The sequence below is a fragment of the Phoxinus phoxinus genome (genome assembly GCF_949152265.1).
Source record: "Phoxinus phoxinus genome assembly, chromosome: 7".
Taxonomy (NCBI): domain Eukaryota; kingdom Metazoa; phylum Chordata; class Actinopteri; order Cypriniformes; family Leuciscidae; genus Phoxinus; species Phoxinus phoxinus.
Window position 1 is genome coordinate 2,445,205 of NC_136882.1, and position 14,649 is coordinate 2,459,853.

The 14,649-nt window shown below is 41.1% G+C and overlaps 1 protein-coding gene across 5 annotated transcripts in view; it reads right to left on the reverse strand.

The window, feature by feature from the left end:
- Positions 1-14,649, reverse strand: part of LOC307002185 (uncharacterized protein) — a 445,540-nt gene that overhangs the window by 56,336 nt on the left and 374,555 nt on the right. For 2 of the 5 annotated variants that reach the window (XM_079619518.1, XM_079619509.1), the window contains exon 2: positions 6,882-7,014. The exons of the other annotated variants lie outside the window; for them this stretch is intronic. In XM_079619518.1, the coding sequence (XP_079475644.1) occupies positions 6,882-6,966 (85 nt within the window). In that variant the 5' untranslated portion in view covers positions 6,967-7,014. The remainder of the gene's footprint in view (positions 1-6,881; positions 7,015-14,649) is intronic. 5 annotated transcript variants of the gene reach the window in all.

Consider the following 14,649-nt stretch of genomic DNA (forward strand, 5'->3'; position numbering starts at 1 on the left):
AAATCATTATAGTTCGCTTTAACATTATCTACAGATAGCAAATTTGGTATCGTTGCGAACCATAAAATTAGACGAATTCGAATCTGTTTTGAGAAACAACCTATTATGCATTACTAAACATTTATTGAAGTGTAGAATAATGTCAGAATAAAACTCCGGCCCCTCCCCACGCGCGGAATGGGTATACCATCACAGACAAAGAAATCTTGGCGCCAACAGGGTCCCACTCGTGATTGGCTCCCAGACTCAGAATGGGCGTGCTCCGGTTTCATTCATATTTCGAGACGCAAGCCAAGAAGTTTGTTCCTCATCGTTCCAGTCTCTTCGTCTTCCGCTCTTCAATTCTAGTTTACCACTCTAGTCTCTGATTCTAGTCTAACGGCTAGTCTCTCTAACTCTTAGCTTTAACTCAACTTCAAGAGAGCCTTGCTCTCCGTTTACTTTCCGTTTCTAAGACTAAGTCTTTATTTTTATACAAGTTTAAAGCTACTTCCTTGATCCAGCGTTTTAACGAACGAAAGCTTAGCGTTTCCACCCTGCGTCAAAACGACCACGTGACGCCACCCGGAAGCCCGCGAGGTTCCAAAAAGAAACAACACGAGCACCAGACGACTTCCCAACGACAACACAGTAGGCTAATTCTGATCTGATCTTTGAAACAAAGCTAGTTAAGGTTGTCTGAGCATCCTCTGGTCTCTTGATTATTGAAAGTATTCCTTAAACCGTGTAATCTCTCTCTCTCTCTCTCTCTCTCTCTCATATCTCTCTCTCTCTCTCTCTCCATCTCTTGGTTAATCTCGTGTTACTATATATATACACGCTACGTAATCGTTTTATAATCATTTGTTTTGTTTATGCATATTGTTATACTCCTGATCGTGTAACCTACGTACTTTTAAAGTGTCTCTTATTAAACTTCATTTTAATCTTCGTCTGAATTTGTGTTCTATGAATCCATAATCTGAAATCCCTGAAAATCAGATCTTCTATGCTACCTTCTTAAAAACGCTCTACCATACTTTTAAACATTGCATAGTTTAAATATTTCCGATCCGATCACTTGGGAGGTAAATTATCTCCATTATGGCCAGATGGATGTGATTTTGCTTGCCAAGAGCTAGACGGATCGAAGTGTTGAGGTAAATATTATATGTATACGCCTTAGTGCTTAAGAGTTGTATTTCCAAGTACGACTGATTAAGATCATTCATTTTCTCTGTATGAATATTGTCCGGAGTGATCCGGATACATATTCATATGGTCAAAACGGTATAAGCCCATATTTGGGAACCATTTTAGAGCGTATGCAAATAATATTCATCAAAACCATGATTATTTAATTTCCCATTTGAGTGCTAATTTCCCCAATTTATACTCAAAGTCAGTATTGCTACAATTTGCAGTCTTATGTTTCATCAGAATGTTCTCAAGTTCCCTGTTTACATCAGAAGTTGTTGCTTGTGGAAGGCAGCATGTAGCTGTATCCCTGCTACTAATGTTTCTGATTATGGAGTCACCCACTATCAGAGTCGTGTGCTCGGCTGCGCTCTGAGCTCTGTGCCGCTGTCTGCTCGACCGTGAGCGCCAGTTAGCATCAGTGTTAGCTACTGGCTTATCCAGTCTGTGTTTGATCACATTCATCACGTTTGGAGATTCCTCATTTACATTCATTAATACTTCAAATCTGTTCTCAAGATGTATAGGCGGTGGTAGGAGACCAGTGTTTGCAATCCTTGTCAGAGCCGTATCTGGGGTAGAGGATGCTACTGCGGCAATATGTGATACTCGTGACAATCTGATGTCTCGAGTGCCTTTGGGTCTCGCTCCCTGTGTGTGCCATCGATTTGTAAGTCGATCGGCTTGTTTCTCTACACTTAGTATAGCCTGTTGAGGAGCAGTAGATTCATGGGGCTCACCTGCTGTATGCTGAGGGCGTCCATGACGGAGCTCTGTTGTGTGTTCCGTCTGGTTTGGTAGTCCCGCAAATAACTTTGTTTCCAGAACTGCAATCCTTTGTAAAAGTCTGTGGCAGTTACTGCAGCAAGTAGATTGCAGAAGAGGCATTTTCTCTTATCCTTATGCAGTTGTGTTTTCTCTTCCCCGGAATGTAAGCTTTCAGTGGGAGGCTGGTCGAATAAAATAATTCAGCTTTTTTGTAGTAATCCAAGCGTTTGAGCACTGTGCTGATTTCCTGAGGTTAAAATTAGTTGATAAAATATAAAAATATAAAAGCGATAGAGCAAAGCGCGTAGCAGTAAGCAAGAGCGTCCGAACAGTAGCTGAGCAGGAAGTAGAATCCTGCATCAGTCTGTGAGTGTTTACTTGTCTCAGTAGATTTTAGCGTGGTTATTTGTTGATAGGAAACTTTGTTTTTGTTTACTGTGTTTTACTCTGGTAAAACGCGAGGCCACGAGGCCTTTGTTTGTTAGTGTCGTGACTTTTGAGTTTCGCTTGGCTCAACACGAGGGCGTGGCTAGCTGTATTCAACAACGAGGTATTAGGCGGGTATAAATAGGTTAGTGCACCGCGGCAGCGGTCGCGGCAGCTGTGGTGTGAAGCCCTCATCATGTGAAGACCGAAGAGTGTAAAAACCAACGACTCTACCTGTGCGACTACACCGAGCAAGGACACCGGCAAGGCACTTGAGTATTAATTTCTTGTCAGTTGTTTTATCTTCTTGTTGTTTCCTCTCTCTCTTCTACTCAACTTTCAACTGATCTTTCTGTTTGTGAGCTCTTACACCATGCGTTTTCTATTCCCTACTATTACTAACATGTGTAAATCCAATGTCATACGTCGAAGGCGGTACAATCCTAACAACCTGCGTACCCTTCCGATGTCTTCTAGTACTTTTTCTCTTTTCCTATTGGTCTCTGGAATTGCCAGTCCGCTGTAAACAAATCTGACTTCATTACATTTATTTCTAGTCATTCAGGTCTCAGCCTTTTGGCCCTGACTGAGACCTGGATCAGATCAGAGGACACTGCCACACCGGCTGCGCTCTCCGCTAACTTCACTTTCTCACACACCCCTCGTCTGACTGGAAGGGGTGGAGGTACTGGTCTGCTCATCTCAAACGATTGGAAATTTAATAATTTACCACCTTTGTGTAACAACAGCTCATTTGAATCTAATTCTATTACCATCACCAGTCCTATTAAAATCCATTGTGTAATTATATATCGTCCCCCAGGTCAGCTTGGCAGTTTCTTAGAGGAGCTTGATGTGCTACTCTCATCCTTCCCCGAGGATGGCACTATAAATGCACACACTACATTCACATATGCACACACATGATTCATAAATACACACACAGGATACACAAATGCGCACAAAATTCACAAATGCACACACAAAATTTTAAAAGCACAGATTCACAAATGCATACAAAATTCACAAATTCACACAAAATTCATAAATACACACACAATTCAGAAATGCAAACAAAATTTACAAATGCACTCAAGATTCACAAATGCACAGGGCAAGATTCAGACGTGTATTTCTGATGCACACACAAATATTGATTTACAAACTGCTTGCCTGTCTGTGAACTTCACTGCATTTGTGTGTGAATTTTGTGTGTGAATTTTTCACTGCATTTTGAGTGAATTTTGACTTGGCTCGACACACACATGCCTTTTTTTAAACAGGGAATGATCAGCAACCAATCAGATATCTCCCTTGGTTTAGCCAATCAAAAGAACGCATTCTTACTCTTAGATTGTTTACTCATAAGCCAATCACATGAATGCGTTCACACAGCGCATATCGCTGTCATCATGTGGCGCGGGCGCGAGCGCGGTGGAGTTCTGTCTGTCAGTTGGTTGAGACATATACTCACACTAGCCAGTTTGAACCGTGCCCGAGTGCGTTTGACCACCAAAGCACGGTTCGTTTGACAAGTGTGAGTGCTCCGAACCGTGCCCGGGCGCGGCTCGATTAGCCGGCCCTGGCCCGCTTGGAAGAGGTGGGCCAGAGCACGGTTCAGTTGGACTCGGGCGCGGTTCGCATGCAGTGTGAGCGCTAACCGTGCTGGAGCACGGAACAGGACGTCACGGTTTAACAGGGCGCGCTTGACAGGGCATAGCAGAAAGAGAGAGAGAGCCCCGGCCGCGCGCGCGCACTCAACCGAGCGCTGTCTGCTCTCTCTCTCTCCCTCGCGCATATTAATCAAAATCAATTAATACGATGGTGTCGAGAAAAAAAAACTCCAGTGATTAAATGTTTTCTGTGTTGACAAATCTTGTGCGATATCCTAAACTGCCGAATTCATTGCTGTTTTTTTCTGTTTACATTTCATGGTGTGACACTTCTCTTCATTTTGCACCATAATGACGTAAGCGTGCTCCGGCACGAATGCTGAAACCCTATGTGAGTGCAGGCCAGAGGGGGAGGGGGGACAATCGTACTCGGGCCCGGTTCATGGCAACCGTGCCTAGACATCATTTAGATATATTGAATTTCTTCACTTTGACATTCAGAGCACTGGGCAGAAATCACATCGCGTCAACACCCGCCGCGGGCCTTTCCGATGCTTTGTTTTAATTAAACAGTCGGATTCCCCTGGTCCGCACCAGTTCTAAGTCTCTATATAATATCTATGGGTTGAGACCTCAACATGGCTTCTGGCAACGACTTACCGCTCCCCTGTCATTGCCAGAAGCCATGTTGAGGTCTCAACCAACTGACAGACAGAACTCCACCGCGCTCGCGCTCGCGCCCGCGCCACATGCATATCACGCTGTGTGAACGCATTCATATGATTGGCTTATGAGTAAACAATCCCCCACGCGGGGTGCGTTCTTGTGATTGGCTAAACCAAGGGAGATATCTGATTGGTTGCTGATCATTACATTTTTACCAGCTAACACACACATTCTACCCTCGTTCTCCTTTCTTTCAGAGACAGAAGTCTCAAAACTCCACCTTTCCAATCGCCCTACTACCTGTCCGCTTGATCCTATTCCCACTAACCTACTTCAAGCTATTTCTTCCTCTGTTATACCCGCACTCACACACATCATGAACACCTCTCTTCACACTGGTACATTTCCCACAGCATTCAAGCAGGCTCGGGTAACCCCACTGCTTAATAAACCCACTTTAAATCCAGCACATCTAGAGAATTACAGACCGGTAAACCTTCTTCCATTTGTCGCAAAAACACTTGAACAAATGGTTTTCAACCAGATCTCCTCCTTTCTTACGCAGAACAACCTCTTGGACAACAATCAGTCTGGCTTCAAAAGCGGACACTCAACTGTTCTCATCCTGCTAGATCGGTCTGCTGCCTTTGACACAGTTAACCACCAGATCCTCCTGTCAATCCTAAAGATGAAGGGCATCTCGGGAACTGCACTCCTGTGGCTCAAGTCTTATCTCTCGGATAGGTCCTTTAGGGTGTCGTGGAGGGGTGAGGTGAGGTGTCTAAGACCCAACATCTAGCTACTGGTGTGCCTCAGGGCTCAGTGCTTGGACCACTTCTCTTCTCCATCTACATGACATCACTAGGATCTGTGATTCAGAAACATGGCTTTTCCTACCACTGCTACGCTGATGACACACAACTCTACCTCTCATTCCAGCCTGATGATCCGACGGTAGCCGCTCGCATCTCAGCCTGCCTGACAGACATTTCTGGCTGGATGAAGGACCACCACCTTCAACTAAACCTTGCGAAGACAGAGCTACGTGTAATCCCGGCTAACCCAGCACTTCATCACAACTTCACCATTCAGCTAGGCTCGTCATCCATAACTCCAAGATCAGCCAGGAACCTTGGAGTTGTAATTGATGACCAATTGAACTTCACAGACCACATTGCTAGCACTGCCCGGTCATGCAGATTTGCCTTGTACAACATCAGAAGGATCAGGCCTTTCCTATCAGAGCATGCTACACAACTCCTTGTTCAGGCGCTTGTTCTATCCAGACTGGACTATTGTGACTAATGCTCTCCTGGCTGGTCTCCCAGCTTGCACTGTCAAACCTCTGCAACTGATCCAGAAGCTGCAGCTAGAGTGGTCTTCAATGAGCCGAAGAGAGCACACGTCACTCCTCTCCTCACAAAATTGCACTGGTTGCCGCTCGCATCAAATTCAAGTCACTGACGTTTGCCTACAGAACAACCACTGGCACTGCTCCCTTATACCATAACTCATTACTTCAGACTTATGTGCCGTCCAGAAACTTACGCTCTGCAAGCGAGCGGCGTCTTGTGGTGCCGTCTCAGAGGCACAAAATCTCTCTCTCGGACCTTCACCATGACTGTTCCCTGCTGGTGGAATGATCTGCCTAACTGAGCCAGAGCTGCTGAGTCCGTAGCCATTTTTAAGAAACTGCTAAAGGCGTATCTTTTTCGGCAGCACTTGATCCAGTAATACGAACACTTTCTTCTCTATTCTATCAAAAAATAAAAATAAACTACGTTAGATTGAATTTCGAAGGGTCATAGCACTTGCATACTGTTGTCCTACTGTAGTTTAATTGCTTCTATTGTTCTCATTTGTAAATCGCTTTGGATAAAAGTGTCTGCTAAATGAATAATACTAATAATAATGTTACTGGCATCACTGGCCCTGATGTACACACAGCGTTGTTAATGATTTTTAAGACAGAGAAGATATGTAGGCAATGTAAAAAAAATATTTGTTCCGTTACCTCCAAACCCCCGTTTTAAGTCGCCGGATCTAAAGTTAATGCGGAAACCCTTTATTTCCATTTGTCTGGTCATGTGATCTCAACAAACATGTCTGTCCACATGAGGCGACCCGCTCCACGTCAAATAAAACCGCTTTAATTAGGACACTCATATGACATTCTTCAAAAATATAATTCATTTCTGTAGATCATTTTAATAAGGACCGAATGAAACTAACCTGTTTGTTCCTCAGTATCTTCATGTTTCACGCTGAACACTTCTTCGATCTTTATATCTTCACTCTCCTCTTTAATCAACGCCATCTTTATAATAGTGTCACGTGGATCTCAGATGTTTCTCCAGGAGTTTTCCTGTGTGTTTGGACAAAGTCATGTTTAAGATCAGAATAATTAACAGAAAGAAAAATAAATCTACAGTAAATCTCTGTGTGTGTGTCTCAATCAGCTCTAGTTCAGTAGTTCAGCGCACTGGTGAGGGAGTCAGTCAGACTGAGAGTTAATGGACTTACATCAACTGATTAGACACAAATCACTCAAAACAATAAAATAACAAATTACAGACACTTCATATTTAAAGATTTGTTGATTTAACTGATTAAGTTGGCATAAAAACATTTGCGATTTGTTCATGAAAGTTGTCATTATTTATCATAATATTTGTGTTTTCTTGTATTTTTATACTGTGTTGAGCGGCGGGATTCGTGAGAAGGGTCTGGCTGCAGACTTGCACTCTGAGGCTATGTTTACAGGGAAGCGATCTGAAGAGAAAACGCAAAAGTGGCGTCGCGTTATCACTTTTTATTCTGCGTTTAGACGAGCGTCATGGGGGAGAAATCTGCGTGCATATGGTGACGCAACAGTGTGTGAGATTGGATGTAGTGTGCACTCCAGACGGCTAGGTGGCGATGTGGAGCACTGAAAGTGAAAGAGACGCTGTTTTTCATGTTTAATACGGTAAAGCTGCTGCTTTAACCCTCGGTGCTCTTCGTTTCACTCAAAAATGACAGATTATTTTTTTTTGTCAATGAAATGAATACTATATTTTAGTTTGATAATGTTTTGTTATTTTCCTGTACTGGCGCATGCATGTAATGTAAACGCGTACGCGACGAGAGCACATCGGTGCCTTCCATAGACAGTTAGCAGACTTCACTGTTCACATCTGATCAAATATTTTTACGTTTTCACCCACGAGCGTTCTCGTGTAAACAGGGCCTCAGACACGAGCGCTTCCTCTGCCTGTGACGTCACTTGCAATCGACGCAGTGTGTGGCTCGTGTCAGATTGAGAACAGATCCCAATGTCGTTCAAAAAATTTTTCTGTAAGTATATATGTAATGGATAATGTAGAGCGAGGCGGTTGTTATAGACAACACCGACAGGCTGATCGGGAGCCCAACGCAAAATGATCAGAAAATTGTTTCTGTAAGTATATATACATATAAATATGTGCTTTTTCAATAGCCTATATGATAATACGTTTTACCTTAATTTACACGACAATTAATCTCTGATATACAAATATATTCGGCCTAACAAGCCAACCACTCACGGTCTTAAATACATTTAAAGGAAACTATTTAATAGAGTGGTATATAAACTGTCTTTACATGGCTTGCACGTTGAAACCACTGGAAGTTTGCCGTCCCGTCCTGTTTTACGGTGAACACATTGTGTAATATTGTCATGCTTTACAGCCATGGAAAGGTTTTTGCACACTTTACTGAGGAGTGATCGACAACCAGTTTTCAGGCTACAGAAAAGGAAGTTTGAGGAGACCTTTCAGGTGAACATATGATATACATATAGTATAGACACTTAAAATGTCATATTACCTTGTGAATGTTTAATTAGCTAAAATGTTGTGGTGTTGGACTTACAGGCAGAGCCACAACATCGGGTTCAGGAATTATCATCACAGGTATATGTACTGTGTAGTTGGTACTCCAAAAAAAAAAAAGCTAATTATCTTTAAATAAAAAGTTATAAAGTTAACACAGACTTAAATGTAATATTAAATTATTTGAGATTAGAGAAGGCTAAGTTTCCAGAAGACAGAACCGATGCTCTGGAACCCTTTTGCTTCATCTTTACCGAAATGAATGACAAGCAAATGTTTCTTGAACATGTAGTTGATGTCATGAATATTAAAGGTAAACTGTCGAACTGCCATAAAAGGAAAGTGCATAATGTGCCAGTGTGTGTGTTTTTTTATATATATATGGAAGGGGTATAAAGTGTTTTTTTTATATTGTACTAGCCTAATTGTATATTGTCTATTTGTACGTTGTATTTGTCTATTTTGCATGTTGGTTAAATGTAAAATGACATTTACAATAAAAAGAAAAATATTGCATCATCTTAATGTTTTTTTTGTTTGTTTGTTTTTAAATTGTATAAACCTGATTGTTCCTTTGTATGCTTGATGGTTATTAGCTTTGCTGTTATATTAAAACAGTATTTGCCTACTTGAATGCCAAATAAATAATATAAATATAATATTTCGATGAACGCAAGCTGCTAAAAGTAGCGTAGCCAGGATTCACAATGTAGGTGGGCCCTGAGAAAATCAGGTGGGCACAGCCTAAAATGCATCTGTGGTCAAAATAGGCCAACACAACTACACCTGCTTGAATACACCAGTTTAATCAGAGCACAAGCATGTATGTCATCATAAGCAGTGTTAAGAACATAACGATGATAACAGCATTTGCACTGAGCGCAGCCACACTACACACACACACACGCTCTGACAGATGCAAAACAACACCATCAAATCAGCAGGACAGTAGTGGACAGTGTGTAAAAACAATGCTTGGTCATAGTCTGGCTCAGCGGCCACATAAACCACGTTAAATAAACAACATTGACTAGGCAACTACATAGTAAACGTATTGGCTTACTTTTGATGACTAGCTTATAACAGGAGACGACGGGGCTTAGAGTTGAACACTGCAATGATTTCGTCGTCTTGATTGTGGCATTTCTTTGAGGTTTAGAATCCAGTATTCCTGTAATTATTGTTTCTTTATGAATTTAATAAAGAACTCCGTCTCGTATTCTGTCCAAACGGTCAGTGTACTTTTGGGTATATTCGTTTATCCTTTTTTATCCCATAATTGCAAAACGAAAACGGTTGTTGTATTTTTAAAACGCAAAGTTGAACACCAAAACCTGTAGGCTACACCAAATGCTGCGCAAATTTTTGTTTATGACTTTTTGCCCCTTTTATTAAACATTTTAAATATTCACAAATTATGGATTTTTTATTTATTTTTATTTTACTATTTTTCTAAGACAAAATTAGAACCTGGAAATGATATTTTTCCCGCAGTGCTGAATGAGAAGAGCCATGTCTCTGGAACCACAGCCTACAGAAAGGTGATTTATAGGTGAGTTATAGGCTAATGATAATAAATGTGTCTGAAAAAATAACGAGGCAATTTAATTGTTTATTAATAAACTATTGTTTTCTAAATCAGTGTCGGCTAAAAACATATCTCCATCTCCGCTGTTAAGCAGATGCGCCTTTAGAGAGAAATGCACCTTTCATACGCATTACATAATCAGAAGGTATTAGGCTTTCGATTCGAATTTGTTCGTTTTAAAGGGCATATTGCAGGGGTTTTTTTTTTTCAGAATTAATATATAACCTTGTATGAAAATACCATATGAAGAGTAAATGCATGATTAAAAATTGTTTTGCCAGACATAAGGGCACAAATTTAGTAGAAAACGTGACAGTTTCCTTGACCGTGTTGAAAAAGCGCTTTTTTTTCACCATCGCGTCATATTACGTCAGAATGGGGAGTCGTTTGCCGGCTCTGCGTTCGCTCAGTGCAGAGTAGGCTGGTATTATGTTGAAGCGGTCGTGATTCAGTGTGTTTTTGGTGGTTATTGTATTTCAATTAATAATTATTGTGATAAATGACTTTGAATTATGGCCTGTCAGAACATCGAGTCCACAGGTTTCCGAACAAGATAAAGGATGGTGCTTTCTTCCGTGTTTGTGTGCGTTTTGTGCAGGGTAAGAGATGGGACTTCGCTTTTGCGTCTGCTTTGAAAAACGCGGTAGTGTGTAGCGTTCACTATAGACTGCATGATTATAATCCCGGCGATATGATGAGTTAACGTTACGTTATATGATGACGGCGATATGTGCACACTGTCCCGGCTTCTTCATCGGGTCGCCCGGTCCGCCGTCAGCATGTGGGTCGGCCACCGGCGGGAAACATGACGCTCACGGATCCGTCAGAGATCACTTATTGTACATTTGTTTTACAAAATGTGCCTTGTCTTAATTTAATTCATTAACGTATCCTCCATAAACTTGTAATGTCTTGCAAGTCTGCAGCCGACACTTATTATTATTATAATATAATATAATGTTCATTTTCAATCTGTACTCTGAATTTTAATGTTTGTGTTGGCTGTTTCTACATATAAAAATTTTATACAGTAAGAAAGTTGTGATTGTGAATATTTTTTTATTCATTATCACCAAGTGGGGCCATTCAAAACCTTTATAATGTCCCTCTTTCTCTGGAAACTGTCTCCTAATGGCTGACATACACGTGCAGGTAAGGGTCTAAATACTAGCTTTGCTATTGCCTGACACATAATTACAATATTGTGATCTGAGCATAGTGTTATACATATCGTCGGCTAACGTGAATACATCTATAAGCTAACACTGTTCTCTCACCGAGACTCCTGCCCTGTTCTCCTCACACCACAGCTCAATGCGTCTCCTCTGACCGTTGTTTTGTCTAATCCTGACCTGTCTACTCTCTTGGCTTCATATCAGGCTCATAATTATATGGCTGAGGTCCGTCATACGAGTAAACATTTAGGCTACAATTTCCTCAGCGTCCGAACTGTCATTGCGATCCATTGCTTTCCTATTGTTTACTTTGACCGCGCTCCCCCATGCTACGTCACTTCCGGTTTGGCGGTTTTCAAATGCGGAAGTAAAATTTTCTCACAAAAACGACTCCAGAAGCCTAAATAGCGTTTTATAAGTATATGTTTATATTTAAATCTAGTTCCTACATTATTGTTCTATACATTGGCGCACTGGGTACTCTAACCTGCAATATGCCCTTTAAAGTGGACATTTCAAGCTTTAGATTTAGTTTCAGTTCTCGCGCTCCAGTTCACAGAGATCATGAAAGCGCGCCTGGTTGTTATTTATTTTACAAAAGCACAACGTTTTCTTGTTATTGTTTACACAAATAAAAGTAGTTGCGAATAATGTATTATTATTTTCTGTATGACCAGAAATTATAGAGTATTTTAAGTTCTTTCCACTGTTGATAGGAAAATGCAAGTGTTCGCGTCCGCGGCTCCGTGCCAAGCAGTGCGCGCTCCACACTCCACACAAACCCTTGGATATGCGTCAAAATCTTGTGTTTATTTGTGATAATCTCAGCCCTGTATTATTATTATCTAACCGTATTATAAATGACATTTGACGAATTGCTTTGTTTCTTTTTTGGATAAAAGCGTCTTCTAAATATGTCGCCTAATAAATGTTATAATAATGATGATAATTATTATTTGCGTACACGGACCCCAAACACACCGCTGTTGCTTTGCAGTTTTGCGAAATATTCCTTTTTCGAATTGCCTGAAAAACCACCTCATGCGAGCGTAAAAATGTTTTTGCGATAAACGATTTGTGCAATTTGAAGGGTAATGGAAACGCGGCTACTGACAGTAATGCAGCGCAATCTGAAAGACTTCGTCTTAGGTTTAACAGCCTATGAAACTAATAATGAACAATATGAAACTAAAACAACATAAGCTTAATTTAAAAGGGTTAGGAACTATAGGCTATTTAGAGGTGGATAACCGCAATTTAGAGGTGGATACACACACTTTGTTTGGAGGTGGGTAAACGCTATTTCCGAATTTTGGGAGGTGCGCAAACGGCGTTTAGGGGCGTTTAGCCTCCACTACATCCCTGCTTGTGAGGCCACTGACTGGATGGGCCTGACTGACGGGTGGGTGGGCCCAGGCCTACCTGTAGCTACGGGACAGTCAAGGAAGGCACATTAGTAATAATATTATTGATACTTGATATGGTAGACTACAATGATTATGTTTTAGATTATAGTTTTATCTTATTTATTGATTTTCACAAGGCATTTGATACCATAGCACATAACTTCTTATTTAAAGCAATTACATTTTTTGGGTTCGGCAGTTATTTTCTAAAAGCTATCAAAGCCCTATACAATGGATGTGCCAGTTCTGTAAAATTAGCAAGGGGGACTTCTGGCCGATTTGAAATAGGAAAAGGGATCAGACAAGGGTCCAATCTCCCCATTTTTGTTTTTGTTAGCAACGCAAATAATGGCCCTTCACATTAAAAAAAGGACATTTTCAAGGAATTACAGCATTAGGGAAAACATTTCAGTTGTGTCAGTTTGCAGACGACACTGCTTTATTTTGCTTTAAAGATAGGAATGAAATCATTAAAGCAGTGAAATGCATAAAATAATTTTCAGATGTATCAGGGCTAGGAATGAATATGAATAAATATGTTTCCTCTTAAAGAATGTAGTTTAACTAATTTCTGTAATATTGCAATTGCAAATCAAGTAACATATCTGGGAGTTGTTATATGTAAAGATGAAAAACATTTCACATTTCAATTACGGTATTAACAAAACTAGTAAGAGGTTCAGTGCATGGTTACAAAGGGATCTATCACTTCAGGGGAGAGTACTTTTGTCAAAAGCTGAAGGAATCTCCAGATCAGGCTAGGACCCTATTTTAACATCTGAAGCGCAAGCATCAAACGCGAAACGCAAGTAACTTTGTGGGCGGATCCCGGGCGCTGTTGCTATTATACCGGCGGGATAAACGACTCTTGCGCCCGACGCAAATCTAAAATGTGTTGGTCTGAAGTCACTTCATTATTCATAGGTGTGGTTTGGGCGTAACGTGAAATAAACCAATCAGAGCGTCCTCTCACATTCCCTTTAAGAGCCGGCGCGCTTGTTCCACGGATTGCTATTATAACGGCGGGGTTGCCAGCGCACGCCAGGAGCGGTTCACAGCCGAGGAGACCGACGTTCTCGTCAGGACCGTAAAACACAGAGAAGTGACATTGGGGATGATGGGAGAAACCCACCCAAATTAGCTTCGGTTAAACAGGCGTATAATTTGGGTAAATGTGTAGCCTAATCTAGATTTTTTTTTTTCAATCTAGATAGATCTTTTCCACATCTTCACGGACACAACATTGATTTCCCTCGTGTGTTAATATTTTTCCTTGTAATAATGTATGATTTGCAAAAATGAAAACTGCTGCGTCTGTTTAGATTAGAGAATCAAAGTGGATGCGCGTTAACATGCTACATTATGGCCAAGCACGCGCCCTTAAAACACCATATCACTAACGCGCAACTGTCTTTTTTTAAAACACAGAGAAGTGACATTGTATGAGGATGATGGGAGAAACCACCCAAATTAGCTTCGGTTATACAGGCGTATAATAATTTGGGTAAATGTGTAATCTAGATTAAAATAGCATATGACTAACGCGCGGCGCCGCTGTCTTTAGACTCAGTTTCTCCTGGTCAGTGGCGGAGTTGTTTTCTGAAACTGGAAAATATCACCAGGGAACGTTTGCGCCGGAACACGCTCCTCTTTTCACTGAACCGCCCCCGCGAGCGCAAGTTCATTCCCTAATTTACCGACGTGCGTCTGTGGAGGGAAGAGTCCGCTGTGCGCGGGTGCAAAATAGGAATGACACATGCGTCGGTGTACAAAGTCAATTGCGCTGGGTGTAAGATACGGCCCGTAGTGTCATTATCATTGGATATTCCCCCTAAAGTTAACAAACAATTGGATAAATGCTTTTAGATTTTATTTGAAAAATAAGCCACATTATTTGAGAAAATACATTTTATGCAATCCAAAAGATCATGGTGGTTTAGAGGTGTTGAGTTATGATGCTTTAAACAATGTATCTAA